This window comes from Cupressus sempervirens, chromosome 4 (assembly GCF_028749045.1).
Source record: "Cupressus sempervirens isolate cs-2001-9-10 chromosome 4, ASM2874904v1, whole genome shotgun sequence".
Classification (NCBI taxonomy): Eukaryota; Viridiplantae; Streptophyta; class Pinopsida; order Cupressales; family Cupressaceae; genus Cupressus; species Cupressus sempervirens.
In genome coordinates this window covers 9,677,970-9,704,835 of record NC_143121.1, presented here as the reverse complement: position 1 = coordinate 9,704,835, position 26,866 = coordinate 9,677,970, and the positions used below count along the sequence as shown (strand labels likewise).

General features: G+C 37.0%; 2 protein-coding genes across 2 annotated transcripts in view; both read right to left on the bottom strand.

The window, feature by feature from the left end:
• Nucleotides 1–1,829: 1,829 nt before the first annotated feature.
• LOC149559681 (pathogenesis-related 5 protein Cup a 3-like) lies at nucleotides 1,830–4,100 on the bottom strand. Its single transcript, XM_089823489.1, has 2 exons — nucleotides 4,037–4,100; nucleotides 1,830–2,488 (listed from the first exon to the last, which is right to left on the bottom strand). The coding sequence occupies exons 1-2, from the start codon at nucleotides 4,098–4,100 to the stop codon at nucleotides 1,830–1,832; spliced, it is 723 nt and encodes a 240-aa protein (XP_089679615.1).
• Nucleotides 4,101–8,736: 4,636 nt separating this feature from the next.
• The window catches only part of LOC149559680 (pathogenesis-related 5 protein Cup a 3-like), a 56,726-nt gene continuing 38,596 nt past the window's right edge, over nucleotides 8,737–26,866 (bottom strand). The window contains exon 2 of the mRNA XM_089827459.1: nucleotides 8,737–9,418. Coding sequence (XP_089683585.1) covers nucleotides 8,737–9,418 — 682 coding nt within the window. The remainder of the gene's footprint in view (nucleotides 9,419–26,866) is intronic.

Genomic DNA, 26,866 nt, shown 5'->3' with positions numbered 1-26,866 from the left:
ATGAAGCAATACTGATGAAGGAAGACCTAATAAATGCATTTACTAGCATGGGTCAAAAATTATATATGTTGTATTGGGACGAGCTTGGTCACTCTTCTAAGGCTACTCCATCACCAAATAGAGATTTGAGTACTTTGTTTGTTTCTTATGTGGATTGCTGATTAAATATTCAAAATTGTTAAGGGGTATATTTATTCACTCCTCTCCTCTTAGTATACCATACATCCAACATATTATTCTCCCTTTATAGGATCCATTTCCTTAAATCTATTGTGTCCGTGTAGGTTGAGGGCTTTTTTGTTGGTAGAGAGGATTGTGTCTTGTAAGAAACAATGTTTTCTCACGAGTCACAAATTCTTCTTCTTCCCTTCATCTAACCAAAACACTCACTATCTCATTCTTTGGCCCTAATCTATAATTCTAAATCCTCCAAGCAAGAAGACTAGTGCCCCCATGGTTTATATAGAGAGGGTCTAATCTCATTTCCATTGCAATGACACCACAAGAAGACTAGCGCCCCCATGGCTTATATAAAGAGGGTCCGATCCCATTTCCATTGTAATGACACCACAAAATGAATGGTCATAGAGGAGAGGTTGCTTCGCCCGACCATTTTATAGGTGTATAGAATCCAAATGAACCAACATGAAGCTAAAAGCTTAGTCAAGCAATCACTTTCCTTACAGTTGAGGTGGAGAAGCATTTGAGCAATACATAGTGATACCCGTTAGGTCCCTGTGAAGAGTGAACTGAGGCTAAATTCATAAATTCTATCTTGTCGACTGAAAAATAGCCTCAAATGTATTAGTGAAATTAGGACAAGTTAGGCATTCCAAAGTGAAGTATGGAAGTTTGAAACATTGAGTACATGGTATGTTACAAATATTTTTTCAGAAAAAAATTGAAGAAAACTATTGAGCACTGCCTATATAAGTAAAATAAAAATAAAATATACAAATATGAATCTTTTTAAAAAACTTAAAACTAAATTTCATTTACTTTCAAAATTCGACTACGAAAAATGAAATTTTGAATTGATTTATTTTAATTCCGTATAGTTTACATATTTTAGAAAAAAAACATAATTAATACTCTGAAATACTTCTGAAAGATTTTAGTTAACGCAATGCTCTAGTCGTCTGAAAATAACATCAAATGTATCAGTGAAATTAGGACAAGTTAGGCAGGCATTCCAATGTAAAGTATGGAAGTTTGAAAGATTGAGTACATAGTATGTTATAAATATTTTTTCAGAAAAAAATTGAAGTAAACTATTGAGCACTGCCTATATAAGTAAAATAAAAATTAAATATATAAATTTGAATATTTAAAAAAATTTAAAACTAAATTTGATTTACTCTCAAAATTCGATTACAAAAATGAAAGTTTCATGAGCCATGTCTGATTGTCCCCTCAATAGATAAATATTCAAGTTGTCATCAAGGATAACAAAACTTTTCACATGCTGAAACAAATGAAGTATACATACAATAATAACAAAAGTTGTCCACCTGGCTTACAAGCATCATTTATGGTAGCATTCAATTTTTGATGAATAGTCCTTTTCAATTAATAAAATTTACTAAGATTACAATTCACAAAAAAAGGGCCGGAGGATATAGGATCACCTCGCGAATGAATTCAAACGGCCGAAGCTGGAATAAACAACATGGCCGCAGCCAGAAACTATAAACTATTCATAAAAAAAAAAACACTTTTAAGCATTCAATTCAAATATACAAAATTATCAGAAAGTTATACATGTTTTAATAAAATGCCCAAACAAACCTTCGTATCCCTAAATATATGGTATCCCTAGCTGAATGGAATCAAGGGCAGAAAGTAACAGTATAGTCAACCCCCGTTGGACAAACAAAGGTGCTCGAAGCATCATCCTTAGCATAGCTATATGCCTGAGGACACTCCCCCTTAAAAAACTTAGAATAATCATTAGGTTGGCAATCATCCACAAACTGCCCACTACAGCAATACTGATCATGAGAAGGAAACGCCAAACATACATTCTTGCACGCTCCATCACTCTTTAGTTCTGCCGGACAATCTGCAGTGCTGTTCTTGCTGCAAGAAATGGCATTGCAATTCACTGAACTGGGTAAAACTCCAACGGGCAGATTAAGATCGGGTAAAACTGCGACAGGCAGATTGAAACCATCTACAAGAGATATGTCATAATAATCCTGGTTTCCACTGCCAGCTAATTTGAATTCAACCATGGTAGTAGGAAGTGCTCCACTCACTTGGCAACTGAGTACTCCCGCACAGTCACCTGTTAAGCAGGCCCCAATTCCTTGTGCGTTGAAATTGCACTCAGTTCGCCCCCATATTCTTCCTGCCTCTTGATTTGAAGTGACTGTAAGTGTTGTCCGCATGCCAGATTGGAGTTTTGATCCACCGCTTGGATTGAAGCTTGCAGGCCAAATTGTAAATGGATACTTGTTCTGTATGGTGAAATTGGTAGCATAACATCCTACAAACAAATTGGTTAGATTCCTACAATTCATAGCATGTTATTCAGTTTTTTTAAGGTTTAGATTATTTGGGGCATGTTATTTAGTTTTTTTAAGATTTAGATTATTTGGGGTTAGATTGTGTAAAACTTTTAGCATCAATATTATGTCACTTCGATCTACCATCACAATGTAAGAGAACATCAAGGTAAAAAATAGAAAGATCAAGTTGTTTAAATCTTAACCATAATTCTCATTCCTCTCATGCAATTTGAACTTCGTTTTTTTCCTTGCACTTAGTGTTTTCTTACAACCTCACGAAGGATCAAATCTAAGAAAATTGAATAGCATCCTACAAACATTTTTACAAATTATTTTGACTAATCTTATTGCTATCTGTGTCATACAAATAAAAAAGACAAGACTACTGTTTTTTTTTCTTTTTATCATTATTTGTTTTGACAATCAATATTTTTCACAGAAAGCAAAATAATTAATATTAAAATGATCAGATGTCATTATAAGTACACCAGTCACAGGTGACGGTGAAATTTCAAAACTTGTTCTAATAATGATAAGTAGGGGAGAGGACCCAGTACTTGAACGCGTTCCAATAGTTGTGAATGGAGTTGTTCACTTGATACCTACACTTGTTGACTTAATATCCAATTTTTTTGACAACATTGTACCAATACCTGTGACTTTAAAGTTGTTAGTACAATGCTAACTACCCAAAATTGAATAAAATGTACCTTTAGTTATAAAAATTAACCAATATGTGATGCCACATCAGCTGTTCAACTATGAGTACCCTTTATGCATGGCCATTGGTCTCACCTTTCTTTTGGGTTGTTTTGGACAACTTGGCAAAAAGCAAGCTGATGTGGCATCATAAGGGAGGTGACGTGGACTTGAAACCTTAGTTATAAGTAGGCGACTGGGCAAGTAAGCCACTGTAAAAAATTAAGAGCGATTTGAAATTTTTACGTAGGGTTTTGATAAGCACGAAATTAGGGTGTTCAAGTACTGGGTCCTCTCCCCTATTCACCTTTTGATCCTGCAAACACTTTTACAAATCCTTTCAATAGAGAGAAAATTTTGTTTATTATTATTATTTATTTTGTAGATAGACATTACAGGAGTTATAGGAGGTGAGATGAGTACAATCAGTCTGGGAATAACAGGAATAACAGAAAACATACCAACTGCCCATCATATAAATTAGAAATCAGGTTTAATTTACTTTTTAAAAATTGAAAGTACTCTTATTTATATTCAGTTATCAACTGATCGGTCAATTGTCTTAAAATTTGTTATAAGGAAAAGTATTATACAATTTCAGCACATTGTAAGTAAGGTGAACATGAAAACAGAGTTACTGTATAAAACAGACTTGTCGTACACACCTACTCTTGATTTGAAGCGAACAAAACTATACCAAGAATAGCAAGATAATTGAATTGAATTTGTTTTGAACACTAGGAAAAAAAGATCTTAAATGAGATTACATAGGTCCATAGTAAAAAAAGTTCTAATAACTTGGCAAAGGTGAAAGATGAGTTATAAACCTGCTATTGAAGCACAAAATCCTATAACAAGAACAGCCAGATACTCATAAATTGAAGACGCCATTGTTCTCAATTACCCAGGGCCCAATCAATTCTGGTTTTTATCGATTTAATTGGATTTATTTTCCTTGTAGTCGACGTACTTATTGACTGTTTTTCCAAAGGATAAGAGAGCTTTTTCAAAAATGGAATTGTTTTTGTTTTGTTTGAGTTTTTGTTTTCTTTTACAAATAGTACGCTCTAAAATCATATAACTAAAATATAAATAACTATTTTTTTCTAGTTCACTTCTTAAAGTATAAACAATTGTTTCTTTTCTATTTCACCTCTTAAAATCTAGAGGAGGTTGGAATTTAAGAACTATTCACAATTTAACCCTCTTGGGCTCATTCCCAAGTTCAAGGATAAAGCTCTCATAGCTGCCCTATGAAGATTTGTAGATAACAAGTATTATATTGAAACTAATAATAAATTGTTACTATTCTATGATTTAATATCTATATGATGGTAAAAAGATTTTTAAATAAAAGTAGTATTTAACATTTAAAGAATATTTGCAAAAAGAGGGGTAAAAATTTATTAAGACAGAAAGGAATACAACAAGGAGAGCTCAACAAGGAGCTCAATTCTGAGCAACAAGATCATCAAATTCTTGCACCATCTCAAAGGACAGTTGCCTCCCATCCCTAATATTCCAACCCGGATCATGACTAGATGCCCATTTGGCTAAACAATCAGCAGTTCTATTCCATTCACGAGGGATATACGTGAACCTAATGAACTGAAAAGAGGAAGAGAAGAAAAGAATCTGCTTAACAACAGTGGCCGACTTCCAACTAACATCTTCAAGCTCTTGCGAAGAAAGCATGTTCACCACCACCTGGGAATCAGACTCACAGATAATCTTACTCCATCCCCGCAAGCAACACTGTTCCACAACATATAAAATAGCCTGAGCTTCCATGAGATTGTTAGTATAATCACCCTTATGAATTGAGAAGAAAAATTTAACATCCTCAGAACTACAACGAGCCACTCCGCCAATACCAGCCAAACCAGGATTCCCACGGGAAGAACCATCAGTGTTAATTTTTAGAACTCCATAGGGAGGAGGAGTCCAGTGCCCATCCCAGTTAACCCGACCCTTCCTCTGATGGTGAAGCTGCCTGGACATAGAAGGAAACCTATGAGCTGCAGCCCCATCCTGCAGATGAAAATTGAGGCGATTACAGATAGCAAGATCAACCGGATCCATACCCCCATCAAGTTCACACTTCACAAGAATAGTTTCCTGAAGAGAATGTGATATTTTCCACCAAAGATGCAAAACACCAAGCCGAACATCTTGGAATATGTGACGATTCCTCTCCAACTAGATATGCCAAAGCATGAAAGACGAGCCAGCAATCCAAGCAACATGGAGAAAAGAAGACTTGGAGGGAGCAGTACCCAAGCGGGCCCAGAACTCAGGCAAAGAGGAAGCATGCCGACAAGAGAAACCCCAAGCGCTCCACCAAAGGTGCCATATCTGAGTAGAATAGGAGCAATGGAAGAACAGATGGGAGACAAACTCCTCTCCATTACCACACATAACACAATAAGAGGGGCCCTGAAATCCACGTTTACAAAGATTATCCCAGGTAAGACAGCGGTTGTGAGCCACTAGCCACATGAAAAAATTGCACTTGGACCAAGAAACTTTATTCCAAACTTGCTTCCACCAAGGGACCTCGCCATCCCCAAATAATTGTCTAGTTATCTTCTGATACCCAACAGAGACATGATATTTACCAGACAAGGTACCGCCCCAAGCCAAAACATCTGGACCAAGCAAAGAAGAACACTCTCTAGAGGCTAGAATTTGAGAAAGCTCATGACGATCCATGTCTATACCTCCAGGAGGCCAATCAGAAGAATGCTTCCATCTGTAACCAACAACAGGTCCCAATTGATAAGGAGTCTTGTAATGAGCCACTTTATCTCATCCAGTGGCAAGAAAAGAGTCACAAAAAGGCTGAAGATGAGGGTATATGGATAAAATGGAAAGGAATCCATCCCAAGCATCAGACCAAAACAAAGCCTGAGAACCTCCTTTACATATCCAAAACAGACCCTTCTTTACCAACATCGCACCTGTCTTCAAAGTATGCCAAACCATTGAGCCACGACCTTCAAAAGGAATTGCAGAAACAGAGCAAGGATCAGCACCATGAAAATATTTATAGTGATAATATGAGCCCGAAGTTGATGTTGTCCAGAGCACCATCGCCAATAAAGTTTAGCAGCCAAAGCTTGACTACTCAATAGAGGAGATCGAAGACCAAGACCACTCTCCTTTTTAGGCCTACAAACAGTTGCCCAATTAACCAAGCTCCATTTAGTACTATGCAAATTACCACTCCAAAGGAATTGTCGAGAGAGAGCATCAAAATCCTTGAGAAAGTAAATAGGTGCAGCGTGAACCATGCTTCGATAAGTAGGAAGAGCTTGGATAACAGCTTGAAGAAGAGTAACCCGGGCAGCAGTAGAAAGCCATCTGTGAGTCCAATGATTTACCTTATCCTGAAGCTTGGTAATCAAATTTTTTCAGAAGAGACGTGGCTGCCTGGAAACAGCAATAGGGATGCCAAGATAAGTCAAAGGAAGTGATCCTATCTGAAATCGTAGGATACCAACAATCCTGTGTTGAATAGAATCAGGAGTGTTAAAAAGGTAAATGGAAGATTTGTGCTCATTAACTTTCTAGCCTGAAGCTGCCAAATAAACATCCAAAGCATGTCGAAAGGCTTCAGCTTCCTTGATCCTAGCAAGACCAACAAGAGCAGAATCATCAACATGAAAGTGAACTCATATGTTTATGGAGAGAAAATATGAAGCAATACTAATGAAGGAAGACCTAATAAATGCATTTACTAGCATGGGTCAAAAATTATATATGTTGTATTGGGACGAGCTTGGTCACTCTTCTAAGGCTACTCCATCACCAAATAGAGATTTGAGTACTTTGTTTGTTTCTTATGTGGATTGCTGATTAAATATTCAAAATTGTTAAGGGGTATATTTATTCACTCCTCTCCTCTTAGTATACCCTACATCCAACATATTATTCTCCCTTTATAGGATCCATTTCCTTAAATCTATTCTATCCGTGTAGGTTGAGGGCTTTTTTGTTGGTAGAGAGGATTGTGTCTTGTAAGAAACAATGTTTTCTCACGAGTCACAAATTTTTCTTCTACCCTTCATCTAACCAAAACACTCACTATCTCATTCTTTGGCCCTAATCTATAATTCTAAATCCTCCAAGCAAGAAGACTAGTGCCCCCATGGTTTATATAGAGAGGGTCTAATCTCATTTCCATTGCAATGACACCACAAGAAGACTAGCGCCTCCACGGCTTATATAAAGAGGGTCCGATCCCATTTCCATTGTAATGACACCACAAAATGAATGGTCATAGAGGAGAGGTTGCTTCCCCCGACCATTTTATAGGTGTAAAGGAATCCAAACGGACCAACTTGAAGCTAAAAGCTTCGTCAAGCAATCACTTTCCTTACAGTTGAGGTGGAGAAGCATTTGAGCAATACATAGTGATACCCGTTAGGTCCCTGTGAAGAGTGAACTGAGGCTAAATTCATAAATTCTATCTTGTCGACTGAAAAATAGCCTCAAATGTATTAGTGAAATTAGGACAAGTTAGGCATTCCAAAGTGAAGTATGGAAGTTTGAAACATTGAGTACATGGTATGTTACAAATATTTTTTCAGAAAAAAATTGAAGAAAACTATTGAGCACTGCCTATATAAGTAAAATAAAAATAAAATATACAAATATGAATCTTTTTAAAAAACTTAAAACTAAATTTCATTTACTTTCAAAATTCGACTACGAAAAATGAAATTTTGAATTGATTTATTTTAATTCCGTATAGTTTACATATTTTAGAAAAAAAACATAATTAATACTCTGAAATACTTCTGAAAGATTTTAGTTAACGCAATGCTCTAGTCGTCTGAAAATAACATCAAATGTATCAGTGAAATTAGGACAAGTTAGGCAGGCATTCCAATGTAAAGTATGGAAGTTTGAAAGATTGAGTACATAGTATGTTATAAATATTTTTTCAGAAAAAAATTGAAGTAAACTATTGAGCACTGCCTATATAAGTAAAATAAAAATTAAATATATAAATTTGAATATTTAAAAAAATTTAAAACTAAATTTGATTTACTCTCAAAATTCGATTACAAAAATGAAAGTTTCATGAGCCATGTCTGATTGTCCCCTCAATAGATAAATATTCAAGTTGTCATCAAGGATAACAAAACTTTTCACATGCTGAAACAAATGAAGTATACATACAATAATAACAAAAGTTGTCCACCTGGCTTACAAGCATCATTTATGGTAGCATTCAATTTTTGATGAATAGTCCTTTTCAATTAATAAAATTTACTAAGATTACAATTCACAAAAAAAGGGCCGGAGGATATAGGATCACCTCGCGAATGAATTCAAACGGCCGAAGCTGGAATAAACAACATGGCCGCAGCCAGAAACTATAAACTATTCATAAAAAAAAAAACACTTTTAAGCATTCAATTCAAATATACAAAATTATCAGAAAGTTATACATGTTTTAATAAAATGCCCAAACAAACCTTCGTATCCCTAAATATATGGTATCCCTAGCTGAATGGAATCAAGGGCAGAAAGTAACAGTATAGTCAACCCCCGTTGGACAAACAAAGGTGCTCGAAGCATCATCCTTAGCATAGCTATAAGCCTGAGGACACTCCCCCTTAAAAAACTTAGAATAATCATTAGGTTGGCAATCATCCACAAACTGCCCACTACAGCAATACTGATCATTAGAAGGAAACGCCAAACATACATTCTTGCACGCTCCATCACTCTTTAGTTCTGCCGGACAATCTGCAGTGCTGTTCTTGCTGCAAGAAATGGCATTGCAATTCACTGAACTGGGTAAAACTCCAACGGGCAGATTAAGATCGGGTAAAACTGCGACAGGCAGATTGAAACCATCTACAAGAGATATGTCATAATAATCCTGGTTTCCACTGCCAGCTAATTTGAATTCAACCATGGTAGTAGGAAGTGCTCCACTCACTTGGCAACTGAGTACTCCCGCACAGTCACCTGTTAAGCAGGCCCCAATTCCTTGTGCGTTGAAATTGCACTCAGTTCGCCCCCATATTCTTCCTGCCTCTTGATTTGAAGTGACTGTAAGTGTTGTCCGCATGCCAGATTGGAGTTTTGATCCACCGCTTGGATTGAAGCTTGCAGGCCAAATTGTAAATGGATACTTGTTCTGTATGGTGAAATTGGTAGCATAACATCCTACAAACAAATTGGTTAGATTCCTACAATTCATAGCATGTTATTCAGTTTTTTTAAGGTTTAGATTATTTGGGGCATGTTATTTAGTTTTTTTAAGATTTAGATTATTTGGGGTTAGATTGTGTAAAACTTTTAGCATCAATATTATGTCACTTCGATCTACCATCACAATGTAAGAGAACATCAAGGTAAAAAATAGAAAGATCAAGTTGTTTAAATCTTAACCATAATTCTCATTCCTCTCATGCAATTTGAACTTCGTTTTTTTCCTTGCACTTAGTGTTTTCTTACAACCTCACGAAGGATCAAATCTAAGAAAATTGAATAGCATCCTACAAACATTTTTACAAATTATTTTGACTAATCTTATTGCTATCTGTGTCATACAAATAAAAAAGACAAGACTAATTTGTTTTGACAATCAATATTTTTCACAGAAAGCAAAATAATTAATATTAAAATGATCAGATGTCATTATAAGTACACCAGTCACAGGTGACGGTGAAATTTCAAAACTTGTCCTAATAATAGGGGAGAGGACCCAGTACTTGAACGCGTTCCAATAGTTGTGAATGGAGTTGTTCGCTTGATACCTACACTTGTTGACTTAATATCCAATTTTTTTAACAACATTGTATCAATACTTGTGACTTTAAAGTTGTTAGTACAATGCTAACTACCCAAAATTGAATAAAATGTACCTTTAGTTATAAAAATTAACCAATATGTGATGCCACATCAGCTGTTCAACTATGGGTACCCTTTATGCATGGCCATTGGTCTCACTTTTCTTTTGGGTTGTTTTGGACAACTTGGCAAAAAGCAAGCTGATGTGGCATCATAAGGGAGGTGACGTGGACTTGAAACCTTAGTTATAAGTAGGCGACTGGGCAAGTAAGCCACTGTAAAAAAACTAGGAGCGATTTGAAATTTTTACGTAAGGTTTTGATAAGCACGAAGTTAGGGTGTTCAAGTACTGGGTCCTCTCCCCTATTCACCTTTTGAACAGATGGGAGACAGACTCCTCTCCATTACCACACAAAACACAATAAGAGGGGCCCTAAAATCCACGTTTACAAAGATTATCCTAGGTAAGACAGTGGTTGTGAGCCACTAGCCACATGAAAAAATTGCACTTGGATCAAGAAACTTTATTCCAAACTTGCTTCCACCAAGGGACCTCAACATTCCCAAATAATTGTCTAGTTATCTCCTGATACCCAGCAGAGACATGATATTTACCAGACAAGGTACCGCCCCAAGCCAAAACATCTGGACCAAGCAAAGAAGAACACTCTTTAGAGGCCAAAATTTGAGAAAGCTCATGACGATCCATGTCTGTACCTCCAGGAGGCCAATCAGAAGAATGCTTCCATCTGTAACCAACAACAGGTCCCAATTGATAAGGAGTCTTGTAATGAGCCACTTTATCCCATCCAGCGGCAAGAAAAGAGTCACAAAGAGGCTGAAGATGAGGGTATATGGATAAAATGGAAGGGAATCCATCCCAAGCATCAGACCAAAACAAATCTTGAGAACCTCCTTTACATATCCAAAACAGACCCCTCTTTACCAACATCACACCTGTCTTCAAAGTATGCCAAACCATTGAGCCACGACCTTCAAGAGGAAGTGCAAAAACAGAGCAAGGAGCAGCACCATGAAAATATTTATGAGTGATAATACCAGCCCAAAGTTGATGTTGTCCAAAGCACCATCGCCAATAAAGTTTAGCAGCCAAAGCTTGACTACTCAATAGAGCAGATCGAAGACCAAGACCACCCTTCTTTTTAGGCCTACAAACAGTTGCCCAATTAACCAAGCTCCATTTAGTACTACGCAAATTACCACTCCAAAAGAATTGTCGAGAAAGAGCATCAAACTCCTTGAGAAAGTAAATAGGTGCAGCATGAACCATGCTTCGATAAGTAGGAAGAGCTTGGATAACAGCTTGAAGAAGAGTAACCCGAGCAGCAGTAGAAAGCCATCTATGAGTCCAATGATTTACCTTATCCTAAAGCTTGGTAATCAAATTTTGCTAGAAGAGACGTGGCTGCCTAGAAATAGCAATAGGGATGCTAAGATAAGTCAAAGGAAGTGATCCTATCTGAAACCGTAGGATACCAACAATCCTGTGGTGAATAGAATCAAGAGTGTTAAAAAAGTAAATGGAAGATTTGTGCTCATTAACTTTTTGGCTTGAAACTGCCAAATAAATGTCCAAAGCATGTCAAAAGGCTTCAGCTTCCTTGATCCTAGCAAGACCGGCAAGAGCAGAATCATCAACAAATTGAAGATGGGAAAGAGAAGGTAAGCCATTACCCCACCGCCAGCCTTGAATAGAATTCTGGGACACCTGATGCTTAATGAATTTGCCCAAGCTTTCAGCCATGATGATGAATAGATATGGGGAGAGAGGGTCACCCTGGCGGAGGCCTCTAGAAGCACCAAATAGTTGAGAAGGTTGACCATTAATAAGAAATGAAAAAGAGGCAGAAGTAAGACAACTCATAATCCAACTCACCCAGTCAGAGCTAAATCCAAAAGAAAGAAGAATACTCCTTAGGAAGCTTCATTTAACTCTATCGTAGGCCTTAGCCATATCCAGCTTAACAAACATGGCTCTCTCCCTTGAAGTAGCCATAGAGTGAATAGCCTCAGTAGCAATAACCACCCCATCCAAAATTTGTCTGCCAGCAACAAAACCACCTTGTTCTTCTGAGATAATAATGGGAAGCCATCTTTTCAATCTCTTAGCAATAAGCTTAGTAATAACTTTGCAAACCACATTACATAAGGCAATTGGTCTAAAAAACTCCAATTGATTAGCACCCTCTCTCTTAGGAATAAGAGTCAAGAATGTAGAGTTGAAAGCTCGAAGCATCTGCTTGCTAGCATAGGATTCTTTAACCACCTCCAACAAATCATGATTAATGATGTCCCAAAATTCCTGAAAGAATTCAACTAGAAATCCATAAGGACCAGGAGCCTTCCCCTTAGGCATGCCAAAGACCACCTCCTCCAGCTCTTCCAAAGAAATAGGACGCATGAGATAATCATTCATTTCCTGAGTGATAAGGGAAAGAATACAGGACAAAATAAGATTTTCTTCATTATCAGCAGGAGGAGAGTCCTCAGAGAAGAGGGTAGAGAAGTACCAAATAGCCTCCTGGAACAAAGCTGGCAAGGAATTCAGTTGGATACCTTGAGAATTAACCAAAGAAGAGATATTGCTCTGATTCCGGCAAGATTGCACTATTTTATGGAAAAAGGCAGTGTTACAATCACCTTCTTGGAGCCAATCAACTCTAGCCTTTTGCTTCCAAAAAATTTCCTCTTGAAGTTCCCATTCTTCTGGAGCTCTAGAAGCAAGGGATTCAGCCTTGCCAAGATCCTTTGAGAAACCTCGATCTCTAATCTCCCTTGTGATGACATCAAGATCTTCTTGAGCAAGCCTCTTCATAAAGTGAAGGTTCCCAAAGCATTCCCTATTCCATATCTTGAGCTGCCTTTTAACATATTGAAGCCTTTTAGAAAATGAGAACATTGCAGTACCATATGCAGGAGCACCATCTTTCCACCAACAGAAAACACAATCATGAAGAGAGGAGTACTGAAGCCACATCAACTGGAACTTAAAAGGAGGATGCTTCGGAACATAAGCCGCTATAGCAGAAAATTTGATTGGCCAATGATCTGAACCCCTCCAATCAAGGATTTCTGAAGAGATAGTAAGGGTGCCACTAACCCAGAAGCAAGAAACAAGAAATCTATCCAGACGTTCTGAGATAGCAGTAACACCAGTCCTGCGATTATTCCAGGTATAGAGACCATTAGAAGGCTTAACATCAGAGAGATGCAAAAGAGATATATGTTGCCGAAGAAGAGCAAAAGAAGGCCCCAATCTAGCCAAACCACCATGCTTCTCCTCTAGACTTAAAACTGAATTGAAGTCCCCTGCTAACACCCAAGGATGATAAGGATGACAATGTCTAACATATTGAATATGTTCCCAAAGTTCCTCCTTTCCCACAAGATCAATAGGTGCATACACATTAGTAACCATGATTACCTCTCCTAAGTCTAGAGCAGAAGCTACCATAGAGAGAGTTGAGCGAGAAGACATCCAGCCAAGAGGAGAAATTTTTTGAGGATCCCAAAATATAGCTAAACCACCTGCACTACCTGTTGCCCCAACACACTGGCATTGGCCACAAGACCAAATACTAGAGGCATGTTGGACCATAGAATCCACAGAGAGCTTAGTCTCTTGGATACAAAAAACATTAGGGCTATGATCAACCACCAAGTTATGAATAACCTTTTGTCTAGGGATGCTATTCAACCCCCTTACATTCCATGAGAGAATAATCATCATTGGGTAGAATTGGGAAAATGAGAATCCAAAGGTTTCACTGAACCAGACTCAATCAATATATCTCCTGTGAGTTTAATCTTCTCTTGGTCTGTTTTGCACCCACTCCTTAGAGGAGGAGTAGAAGAAGCCCGCTTAAAGGGTCGAGACATCAACCCCAAGGGGAGAGGAGAACCCTTGCCCTTACCTGATGGTAGCACATCCTTAACCAAGTCAGCTAAAACAACATCATTATCCTCCAACACTGCAGGAGTCACCAGAGCCTCTATCACAGGAGCTACAGGGACCTCACAAAGATCATTAGGAACAGATCTCTCATCTGGGCAAATTGGATCAGAAGAGATAGGATGAGGAATACCCTCCTCTAGAACCATACTATCCAGCACCTCAAAGCGGTTAAAACCTAAATCAGATAATTTTTCTTTCAAAGGCCTCTTTTGACCATGACCCTTAGCACGAGGATGAATAGGGGTAAATCCATCCTTATCCTGCATTTGAGCCTTACCCTTACCTGTAGCATCTTGCAGATTCATCCCCTTGGTAGTATTAGCCATTTGAGATTGTCCTTTCCCTGTAGTATCTGCCAAACCACCAGTATTGCCAGCTGTAGAACCATCCACTCCTTTGAAACTTGAGTTACGGGGGCACTGACGCAGTAAATGACCATACTCATGACAAATCCGGCAATGGAAAGGGAGAGATTCATAATCTAACTGCTGCACCCAAGAAAAATCCCCCATACAAATTTCCAAAGAATCTGGTAATGGGTTATTCAAATTAATTTCAACACAAATTCTAGCATAAGAAATAACCTTTTTATCGAGGGATTGATGTGCGATCGCAGCCGGCTTCCCCAACAAAGCAGCAATTTGTCGAAGGATGTCTTCACGCCAAAATTCCAAGGGAAGACGAGGCAAGCGAACCCAAACTGGCACTGTTGAAGGGAGATCCTCAGCAGAATTAAAACATGAATGCCAAGGTTTGACAAATAACCCCACATGGTTGTAGAAATAAGGGCCTCCTTCAAAAAAATGATCCCGATCAGACATGCAAGAGAATGCAACAAAAAAAAACTATTCCCCGCTAACATAATCTCCATATCGCCTTCCACCTGCCATGAGCGGCGGATCCATGCCTCAAGAGTGGATAGGGAAATCCGGATTCCAAGAAATTTGCATATCAAAGCATTCTTGGTCCAATAATCAATGTCCTCCATTACAGCCGTTGGAGAAATAACCAGAACAGAGCGATCATGGCTACGTGGAAAACAACCATTAACTTTTTTCAGCTTGGAGCTCTCCCCTGAATAAAACGATTCAGATCGCATTGCATGCATAGTTGGAGAAGAACCACCTGTTCTCACCAACGGAGAAGAAATCCCAGGCGCTACCACGCAAACAATAAAACCCCAATCCAAAATTGACTGTAGAAGATTTTCAAAAACACCGACGCAAATTATGTCCAGTAGCTAGCAATCCAAACAGCCATCAATGTTTCTATATTTGAAATATATAGCTTTCATTTAAAGAATAAGAATCAATGTTAAATATTAAAAATATTATAATAATAATATAATATTTATGACCTTTTCCTTTTGGGTCAATATTAGCACTTTGTTCTCTATTAGTTTTTTTAATTATTAAGTATGAGTTAAAAAATACAATAAAATCATGAAGTATCAAAGCATAGAGGACCGTGCAGTGTTTTCATTGTAGGCAAGGCTCATCCACTTAGCTAATAATTATAAAATGATAAACAAAGTGTTGTTTAAATAGTTTGTATTTATTAGTTGTCATTTTCATATTAGATATAATTTAAATAGGAAGAATGATTTTATTAAAATGTAAAACAAATTTAAAAGTATTTAGTTTATTATTTATTTAGTTTTTTAAATAACAAAAAAATAAATTAGTGTAGAAATTATATTTTAAAATAAATTATCAAATTTTGATTATATATATATATATATATATATTCATATATTCTAGGTAATATATTGAATGATATTATTATCTTTATAATTTATATAAGTGAAATTTTTTTTATAAATTAAAAAATATAAGCACTTTCAATCTATTCTAATTTATGAGTACATTCTTAAAAATCTCCTCACAACAACCATGCACTATTAAAAAAAATAAATTTGATGATCTTATAAAGTAAATATTTGACATTTATACAAAAATCTAAGAAGAATGAAAAAGGAAAATTTTAAATTATTGTTAATTGAAATAAAAAAATTTAATCAAAGATTAAAAAGATTATAATGTAGAAGCAATTTAAGATCACTTGGCTTGGATTTAACTCTCCTCTACAACTTTTCCAATCTACAACTTCGTCGCCCTTGACCTCCTTCTTGCTTCCATGCCCTCTCAATCTTGGGAGGGATGGACACCCCCTTTACCTCTACCCCCCTGATGGAACCGGCCCCTGTTTGTCTAGATTTGGATTTGGGCATGAAATCTTAGAATAATCATTTCCTTCTTCAGGAGGACACTACTATTCTAACATAACCTATTGCCATTCCTAATGACTATGCTTGTTTGGGCTCCAAAACCTAGGAAGTATGACCATAACGATAGCCCCAAAGTCAAAATAGTTGGGGATTGTTGTTGGATCCAAGACTCTTCTAGATTTTGGTGCAAAACCCATGTTCCCCTCAAGACCCACTAGACCTTTGATTTATTTACCTGATTCTGTGGTGGATTCAATTTCCTTGGGGTTTACACTATGCATTGTTGGAAATTTTGTCTCTTTCGGACCTGTGGTAGATATGGTTAGAAAATGGTGATCGACTAAGTGAAAAATAGTGGGTTCTGTATCTATCTTTACAATGGCTGGAGCCCTCTTCTTGTTCAGTTTCATGGCTGAAATGCATCGGGATTCAATCATGGTTGGATCTTGGAACTTTGGCAAACACCACTTGATGCTGAAAAAATGGAAAATGGGTTTTAACCTAGAGAGTGAACTTTACAAATCTGCCATGGTCTAGATACACTTGACTGGGCTCCCCTTGGAATTATGGGACAAGTGTGGTTTTAGATCGATTACCAATTCCTTTGGGGAGTTCATAAAAATGGACTCGATGAATGGTTCAAAGACTAAATTGGGGCTTGCTACAATCTATGTGAATGTGGGAATGAATAAACCCCTACCAACCATGGTGAACCTAAAGTCTAAATGGTGTACCTAGTCACAACTGCTGGTTTATGAGAATGTTGCTCCTTTCTACTAGAAACATAAAAACTTTGGCCATCTACTTGTGGAGTGCCCAAAGAGTGGGAAACTCAAGAGCAAGGTCTTCTCTATTAGTTTTAGTTTTTCTTTAATGTTTTCATTGTAGGCAAGGCCCATCCACTTGGCTAATAATTATAAAATGATCAATAAAAAAAGTGTTGTTTAGGTAGTTTGTGTTTATTAGTTGTAATTTTAATATGTAATATCATTTTAATAGGAAGAATGATTTTATTAAAAGGTAAAACAAATTTTAAAGTATTTAGCTTATTATTTATTTAGTTTTTTCAATTATGAAAACAAATTTAGTGTAGAAATAATATTTTAAAATAAATTATCAAATTTTAATTTAATATATATATAAATTCATATATTCTAGGTAATATATTGAATGATATTATTATCTTTATAATTTATATAAGTGATAAAAATTAAAAAATTAAAAATTATAAGCTCTTTATATATATTCTAATTTATGAGTGCATTCTTAAAATTACCCTCACAACAACCAATCATCATTAACAAAAATAAATTTGATGATCTTATAAAGTAGAAAATTTACATTTATAAAAAACTCTAAGAAGACTGAAAAAAGAAACTTTTTAAATTATTGTTAATTGAAATTAAAAAATTTAATCAAGGTTAAACAAATTATAATGTAGAAGCCAATTTAACATCACTTGGCTCTGATTTAACTTTGCTTTGCAACTTTTTCGATCTACAACTCTACTACCCTCAACCTCCTTCCCATCTCCATGCCCTCTCAATCTTGGGAGGGATGGATCCCCCCTCCACCTCTACTCCCCCTGATGGAACCGACCCCCATTTGTCCATATTTGGAGCTAGTCGCAAAATCTCAAAATGGTCATTTCATTCTTTAGGAGGACATTACTATTCTAATGGAACTTGGTGCCATTCCTAACTGCTATTCTTGTTTAAGCCCTAGATCCCTGGGCATTCCCATAATAACAACAATCCCAAAGTCAAACTAGTTGGGATTGTTGTTGGACCCAAGACTCCTATAGATTTTGGTGCAAAACCCACATTCTCCTTTGGACCCACTAGACCTCTAATTTATTTACCTAATTTTTTTGTGGATTCGATTTCCTTGGGGTTTACCTTGTGCCTTGTTGGAAATTTTATCTCTTTTTGACCTATGGTGAATATTGTTAGAAAATGGTGCTTGATAAAGTGGAAACTAATGGGTTTTGTATCTATCTTAGGGATGCTTGGGGCTCTCTTCTTGTTCAGTTTCATACCTAAAAAGGACTAGGATTCAATAATGGAGGCCCTCAATCATGGAACTTTTGAAAACACCACTTGATGGTGGCAAATGGAAACCATATTTTAACCCAAAGTGAACTTTACAGATCTGCCTCAATTTTGATATGCTTACTTGGGCCCCTCTTCAAATTTTGGGATGAGTGTGTTTTCAGATGGATGGGCAGCTCCTTTGGGTAGTTCATAAAAATGGACTCGATGAATGGTTCAAAGACTAAATTAGGGTTTTCTAGGATCTGTGTGAATGTGGGAATGAATAAACTTTTACCAACCACAGTGGACCTAAATTCTAAATGGGGTACTTGGTCGCAGACATTAGTTTATGAGAATGCTACTCCTTTCTACCGAGAATGTAATAGCTTTGGACATCTTATTGTGGAGTACCCAAAGCATGAGAAACTCAAGAGTGAGGTCTCCTCCCTAGGTGTGGAGGTTGTTGAAAGTTCAAAAATAGTTGAAAGGGCTAGCATGCCCAAAACCTAGGAAAACACAAAATGAATAGGATTCACCAAAACTTGTGTGGGGGATCCTTAGTTAAATGGAATCCCTTGTATTGATGAGAGTACCATAACCCTTGCAAAAGTGAAGGATGTAATGCAAGGTGAGTAGACTATAATAATATGACTGATTTAATGGACACTGCTCCTCATGAAGAGGTGAATATTGTTGACATGTAGATCTTGGAAAATTTTCATCTGGGTGATGGTTTTCTCGAGAAAGAAATGGTTGTTGAGGGGGTTGTGAGCTACTACAGTCCAACCCTTGACTTGGGGGATAGCCCACCACTTGCAAATGGAAACCTTATGGTTTCCCTTTCGAGTATTGTTGAATTATTTTTACCAACTTTTGAGGGCCCAAGACTTGATTTCCTTAGAAATGAAATTGAATGGACAGTCCCAAAGGTAAAGATAAGAGGAGGGAATAGGGTGGATGTTGTATCAACCACAAGGATTGGGAGACCTCCAATCAAGAACATCTGTCAAAAGGAAATAGAAAAGGATATTGCATAAGGGAAACAAAAAACCCTAAAGGAAAATTAGAACCATAAAAGATGAAGATCATATCCTAGAATGTGAGAGGGCTAAATAGCCCCAAGAAGTAGTACGAAATCAAATAAAAGATCGTTGAACTTAACATTGATATGATTCTTTTGTAGGAAGTGAAAATGACTGAGAAAGTCTTCTTGAGAGTGGTTAATTATGTTTGATAGGTGCTAAATATACCTATAATGATGCTAATAGAGCTTTTGGTGGCATTGCTATGATGTGGAATCCTAACAGGGCTATGGGTGTAGATATCTCTATCATCACCCATTGTGTTGCCACAAATTTCACCACCCAAACTAGTAGTTGGATTGTTTTTAATATCTATGCCCCCAACACTCATAATGGAAGGCTTTTTGTCTTGAATGAGGCTACCACCATGGTTGATTCCATGAGACAAGGAGATTGTTTGTGTATGGGTGACTTTAACACTTCGTTGTACCTTTCAGAGAAATTTGGGAGATTGGAGGATTTTTCGAATAATATACAGGACTTGGAGAATTTTTTGAGAAAAAATAATCTAATACATATTGATCTCCAAGATTTTTTCTTCACTTGGTCTAATAACAGATTAGAGGAAAAATTGATTCAAGTTAGGGTTGACAAGGCTCTAATCTCTTTTGGATAGGACATTCTCCAACATACCTACCTAAAGGTGTATCTGAGGGCCATTTTCGATCATTCTATGCTACTTCTCTCTTGGACACAAAGTTCAACAAGATGAAGGCCTTTTAGGTATGAGATCATGTGGCACTTGCATAATGAATTTAGGGATTGTATTGCATGGTGGTGGAAGGATCTGGTGGAAGGCACAACTATGTTCCATTTTGCTAGAAAACTTGAAAAATTCTAAAAGGAGGTGAGACAATGGAATAAATCCTCATTTGGGAATTTATCCAAAGAAAAGAAGGTTACTCAAAAGAAGTTGGAAGCTCTCCAAAATCAACTTGCACACAAAAATGTATAGATTGAGCAACAATAGAGGAGAAGGAGTGTAGAGACAAATGGAAAATCCTCCTAAATAGGGAGAAAGTCTTCTAGAAACAAAGATCTAGGGTCCAATGTTTGGAGGAGAGAGACAAAAACATGAAATTCTTTCCTATATCAGCCTCAAGAAGGAAAAAGAGAAACACTATCAACATCTTGATGTATTATAATGACCATGACATCACTAAAATGGAATCAATAGAAGATAAAGTCAATTCTTATTTCTAGGAAATGTACAACTTGCTGGCTACCCAGGTTAATAGTAACTTACAAAGTGATATCCTCAGGTCATTTCAACTAGTGATCAATGACTAGATGAGTGAGGAAATGAAGAGAAAGGTAAAAGAAGAGGTAGTCAGAATTGTTGATTTCAATATGAATCATTATAAAGCCCTGGGTCCTGATGGGTTTTCTCCTACTTTCTTCTAGGAATTCTAGGACATTGTTAAGTATGACATCATCCATGCTTCTCATGACTTTGTTAGGATAGGAAAGCTACTAAATGAACTCAACCAAACCTTCATGATTATCATCCCTAAGACCAAGGACTCTTGGAGGTTGGAAGACTTCAAACCCATCAACATTTGTAACACAATTTATAAGGTTCTTGCTAAGGTTATGGTGAATCACATCAAGCCCCTCCTAGAAAAATTGATTGGCCCTATCAGAATGGCTTTGTGCCCAGGAGGTAGATTCTTGACATAGTCATAATCACCCATGAGGTAATACACTCTATGGACAAGTTCGAGAACCTAGATATGGCCCTTAAACTAGATATTTCCAAAGCCTATGATAAGGTCAGGCATGATTTTCTTTTTTCTATTATTTCCAAACTTGGCTTTAATGAGAACTTTAATAGTATTATAAAAAATGTTGTAACCTCTGTTACTTTCTCAGCACTCATTAATGGAGCCTCTAGAAATTTATTCTCTTCCTCCCAAGGTCTTTGTCAAGGTGACCCCCTATCTCCCCACCTTTTTATTATTGTAGTGAAAGTTTTAAGTAGAAATTTAGTTTCTTTAACTAACTCTAGCTGAATTAAGGGCATTAAACTTGCCTTTTGGTGCCCCCACAAATCATCCAACATTTTATTGATGATACTTTCTTATTTGACATCTCCTCCATCCATGAAGCCAGAGAATGGAAAGGCACCTTGAATTAGTATATCTTTGTCTCTAGTCAATGCATAAATTACTAGAAAATATTTTTTTTCTTTAACACCATTGTTAGTTTGAGAAAAAATGTAACAGGTATTCTTGGTTGCTAGGAGGCATCCCTCCTAGACATTTATCTTGGTCTACCACTTAAAAAAAAGGAAGTCCCCAAAAATTATTGGAATGGCTTTGTTGAATGCTTCCAATGAAAGTTGGCGAGTTGGAAAGGAAAAATGTTGAGTAATGCTAGGAAACTCCAACTTCTCTTTGCCTCCCTATAGGGCATCCTAGTGTATTTCCTCTCTGTCTTCAAAATCCTAGGTGGATTTAGAGACATTCTTGAGAAAATCCAGTATAATTTCTTATGGTCTGGCATCAAAGAGTGTATATGAGCAATATTAGTATGCTAATAGAAACCAAATTTAAATAAAGCTTCTACAAACTAAACAAAATTCATAAACTTCAAGATAGACTAAGATGAACTCTCAATTGAGAATATGCGCCATTAATGGGCTCTCTCAATGAGAAGCTCTCTTGTTGAGTGGCTTTGTCTAAATAGATAGGATGTATGCTCAAGCTTATGCTTCAAAAAGGGCTTCAAATGGAGTTGGAATTTGGGTGTGAGTGTATGGTTTTGATGTAAAATGGCTTCTCAAAATGGCATTATGACTTTACTTCATGGATTGTGTTATTTTGCAAAGGGGAAGGATCCAATTTATAGGCAAGAGGCTTGAGGGATTGAGGTCTAAGATGCAAGGATGGGAAAAAGCTTATGGAGGGCTCAAATTGCATGAGAGGAGAGCACATGGATTGTGCTTCCTTATAGCCAATCAAGGAGTGACACATGTCACATGGTGAGAGGATGGAGGAAAGGGGAAGGGTGAGTCAACAAAGGAGGCTCAAGGGATAAAATCTTCATAAAGACCCTCATAATGACTTGTAAGAGCCATAAAAGGGCTTGTAAGAGTCATTTATGACCTAGTGGACTTCATAAAGTTTTATGGTTGAGATATTTTGAGGGTGATGAGAGCAATTTCGACTTGGACTTGATTAGGAGGGTTTTAAGCTTGCTTAGGCTTGTGCAAATGATTAGAGGATGGATTAGGATGGTTTAGGATTAGCTTAGGGATAGGCAAGTGGATGGCATTTAATGAGGGTGGGTGAAGGAGGAGATATTTGTTAACTCTGGCTTGGGTTAGTAATTCTTAACCCATGTTTAGGGAATGTGACAAGGTTAGGAGGGGATTAGGATTAGGTTTAAAGACATCTTCTAGAAGAGTCTAGACTTTGGATGAGGATAAAGACTTTCTACAATAGTCTAGAATTTCCTAGGATGAGGATGAAGACTTTCTAGAAGAGTCTAGAACTTCTTAGGATGAGGATAAATTAGATTTTTAAGAAATAAATAAAGTTTTATTTATTTCAAGGGTTTGGGTTGAGGAGATATTTATTAAAACTTTTTTAATAAACATGAGGATTAATATTTAATCTTAATTAAATATTTTGAGTTGGGATTAGGGGTAGGAAATGATGGGATTAGCCTTTAATCAAAATTAAAGAAGGATTAGAAGATTTTGGAAGAGGTTATTGGTCATAAGGAAATTGGCCAAGTTTTGGGAAAAAAATAAATTTTTTATTTATTTTAGGATTTTTGGTCAATTTATTAATTAAATAATTAATAAATAAGGAAATAATGTTTAAATAAGATTTAAACATTTTTGGGAGGGATTCCTTAATTAAATATTTTTAATTAAGATAAAGGGATTTAATGGCTAAAAAATTAATTAATTAATTAAATAAATAATTAATTAATAAATGATGATGTCATCAGGACTTTTTCAGAAAATAAAAATACTTTATTTTCTAAAGGTTTTTAGGTGTCTACAAAGAGAAGTCTAGAATGAATTTGGTTAGTTGCGAGAGAGTCTGCCAAATGAAAGCTCTTGGAGGTTTGAATTTAAGAATAATAGGACACTTGAATAAGGCTATATTAACCAAAATTAGCTAGAAATTAGTGAACTACTAGGGTAGTTGGTGTAACATTTTAAAGGCTAAATATATCAGAAGACCATCTCCCCACCAATTCCCTTGGGAACATGCTCTCCCTAAGGGCTCCAAGATCTAGAACAATGTGGTTAACATTTGAAAGATCCTAAAAATGGAGTGTCACTGGATTATGGGGAATGGTAATTCTATTGACTTCTAAGGAGATTAGTGGATTAATGATAAAACCCTCATGCATACTAAGTTTTTACCTCTCTGTGAGATGTGTACTAGGTAACAATGCTTGGACTCAAAACTTTATCAATGCTTTCTTGGGAGTTGCAAGACCTTCTCCATAACTATAGGATTCCCCTCACCCTAGTTGAAGACTCCTTAGTGTGAAAACCCACACCCTTGGGGGAGTTCATAGTTAAGTCTCCTTACTCTTTTATCTGTGGAGGAGGCAGCCAAGGCTAATTGGAGAAAAGCCTAACACCCTTGAATCCTACTGAAGATAAACATTTTTTGGTGGATGAGCTTATATGGGTCGATCCTCACTATTGATAACCTCCAGTGTAGAGGGAACCATCTCACTAACTACTGCATTTTATGTCTCCAAGATGCTAAATCTATCCCACACTTGCTTATCAACTAACCCTTTACCACAAATGTTTAGAGGGAAGTCCTTGGCTTATGGAAGGTCTAGTGGTGTATGGAGAGTGAATTGAAGTAATTTATTCATTGGGATAGTTTGACTATTCATCCATACTTCAAAAACTTATGGTCAATTATCCCACCATATGTTACATGGAAAATCTAGAAGGAGAGCAACAATAGATTTTGAAGGAACAAGCCACAACCAACTTGGGCATGGCCCAATAGATTATCAAGATCCTAAAAGAATGCAGTGGGATCTGGCATTGGAAGGCCCCCCTCGAACCCCTTGAGTGGACTAGATATGGAATGGTCAACAACTTCTAATATTGTCTCTATTGTGGCACAAATTGGAAATTCCAAAATCTTGCTAGAAAGAGGATAGTGTGGCACCCCTGCCATGAGTCTTGGTTCAAGCTAATTTTTGATGGTTCAGCCATGATGGGTAGCACTATGGTGGGGGGTTTCCTTCATAACAGTATGGGAAATATGGTGGTTTCCTATACTGGAAACTATAGAGGAGGCTCTAACAATGAAGCTAAAGTTTTGGCACTCCAGTGGGGGTTGAGAATTGTGAGAGCTTAGGGAATCAATAAGCTTTCCATTGAGGGGGAATCTATGTTAATCATTAAGGCTATTAAGGGTAAGGGCCAGTGTAACTAGTTGATTAACATTATAATTGATGAAATCTAAAGGTTGATGGAAGCTTACCATGAGATCCATGTGGATCACATATATCAGGAAGGGATAGCATAAGATGAGCTGGTCAAATTGGGTGATGGTGCCATGCAATTAGTTGAATGCCAGGAGGACATCAGATTGTTGCTATCATCTATGCAAGTTGCAATGGAAATGAAGTGTACCATCAATAATGCCATATGAATAACCAAAATAGGTGTTAAGACTTAAATTCTTTGTGTAAGTGTGAGGATAAGGCACTCCATAAAAGGATTGTTTTGAAACATTATATGGTGATATACATTAATGTTTCAATTGTTGTGTGTAGTGGTTACCATGAAAAAAGGAAGCAGAGGGTGGATTTAGTGAGATGTAGAGAATGGTCTACTAATGATAAAAAAGACAAGTTGTTGAATTCTCGCATAAACTAAAGCTGGTGATGGCCATTTATAGATGGAAAGAGATCACTCACACATTTTGCATAGGGTGGATTTTTGTTTTTCAGGAAACCTTATGGAATTATGATGGTCATGCACTACCTTTTGATTTTAATCATTGATGCTTTTCATTTTATATTCGATAACTGCCAAACCTCTAATAAGGCTATCTCATCTAAAGAGTTGGTGGTTGAACTAGGTGATGGCATGGGCACTAGTGATCACATTGAATCAACGGGTATGGAGGAATGTATTGGTAGCAGTTAGGCAATGATGGTTTACTTGTAGAAGGGTGACCTCTTACTGTATATGGAGGGTATGGTGAAGCATGATGCGAATGTATTGGTGCAATTTTTCTAGACTTTGAAGGATAGAAAGGTGCTTGACAATTGAATGGGATTTGAAATATCAAAGGATACTATTGTGAGGGTTGGGAATTTACTATGAAAGGAAAGAATTGGTAGAGGTAGGCCAAGGTCAATGAGGAAGCTGGTTTGCAAAAATCTTTCAAATTCAAGGAGGAACTAATGCAGATGCACAGAGGGATTTCACAAGAAGCACTTCCTAAGCCTTGGGATGCCATCTACTATGCAAATATGTGGTATATCACCCTAGAGGACTACTTTCAAGTACTCTTATTAGCATTTCCCAATTCTAAGTCACTTCAGGAATCTAAACCAAAATTTGTTCTTGTTTCTTTTGTTGTATTTGCTGGAAGATTGTATTTATAAGGCTATCAGGAAACATGAAGAGGGTAAAACTTTTTACCTTATCCATCAAGGGCTTATGAACAAACTATATATCCAACATCTATGCCATAATCTACTACTCATGCTTAACCCTTTGGCCTCTATCACCCCCCAAGTGTCCTTGGACCCTGGCCTTGGCCCTAGCCACGAGAAATTCAAGAGAACCCCTAGCCCTGAGGTTAAAATTATCCTCATAGAGTCAAGACAACTAGTAGTTGGAAGTCCTCCCCCCCAAGCATGACTCCACCTCTGATTCTTCTGAAAGTGATGTCAAACCTGCAAGAAAGAAGAGACTGCCTTAGGACACCAAACATGTCCCTAGCCCTCTTAGTCCCTCCCATATCTCTAACACTCTCGAGGCTACCGCGAATAGAATTGGAGGGGTAGGCGAGGGAGATATCACATCCCCAAGGAATAAAACTACCAAAGGTGTTGAGAAGAAAGGGAAGTATAGCCACAATAGGTCAAGAGTGGAAAGGCTTGAGAAGTTTATGAGGGGAACTAGTAGACAATCAAACTGGTATGTGCCAGAGATTTGAAACTTTGGTTAAGTTTTCCACCAAGGTCATGTACTATGTGGCCACAACCCTCTACATTTTGTAGGTGAATAAAGAGGAGAAGGACTTGGGTAAGGCTACTGAGACAACCTGATCCATCTATGGGATTTTGGTAGAGGACTGACTAAAGACCACCTTGAAATATAGGTTAATGTGGAAGGGAGAATGTGGATAAGGATGTGCCAGAGGATAAGGGCCATGGGCAAGAAGAGGGCAGCTAGCCTTAGATCTAGTGTTTATTTTTGTTTCTTTTATGCTCATGCCTATGAACTTGGCACCCCACAAGGTTTTAATTTTTATGCTTATGTTGATTAATGGGACTAATAGAAGTAATTTTTT

Coding starts and splice junctions, on each gene's coding strand:
- LOC149559681 (XM_089823489.1), bottom strand. CDS start 4,100: ATGGCGTCTTCAATTTATGAGTATCTGGCTGTTCTTGTTATAGGATTT. Junction 2,489..4,036: donor ATTTTGTGCTTCAATAGCAG/GTTTATAACTCA, acceptor ATTTGTTTGTAG/GATGTTATGCTACCAATTTC.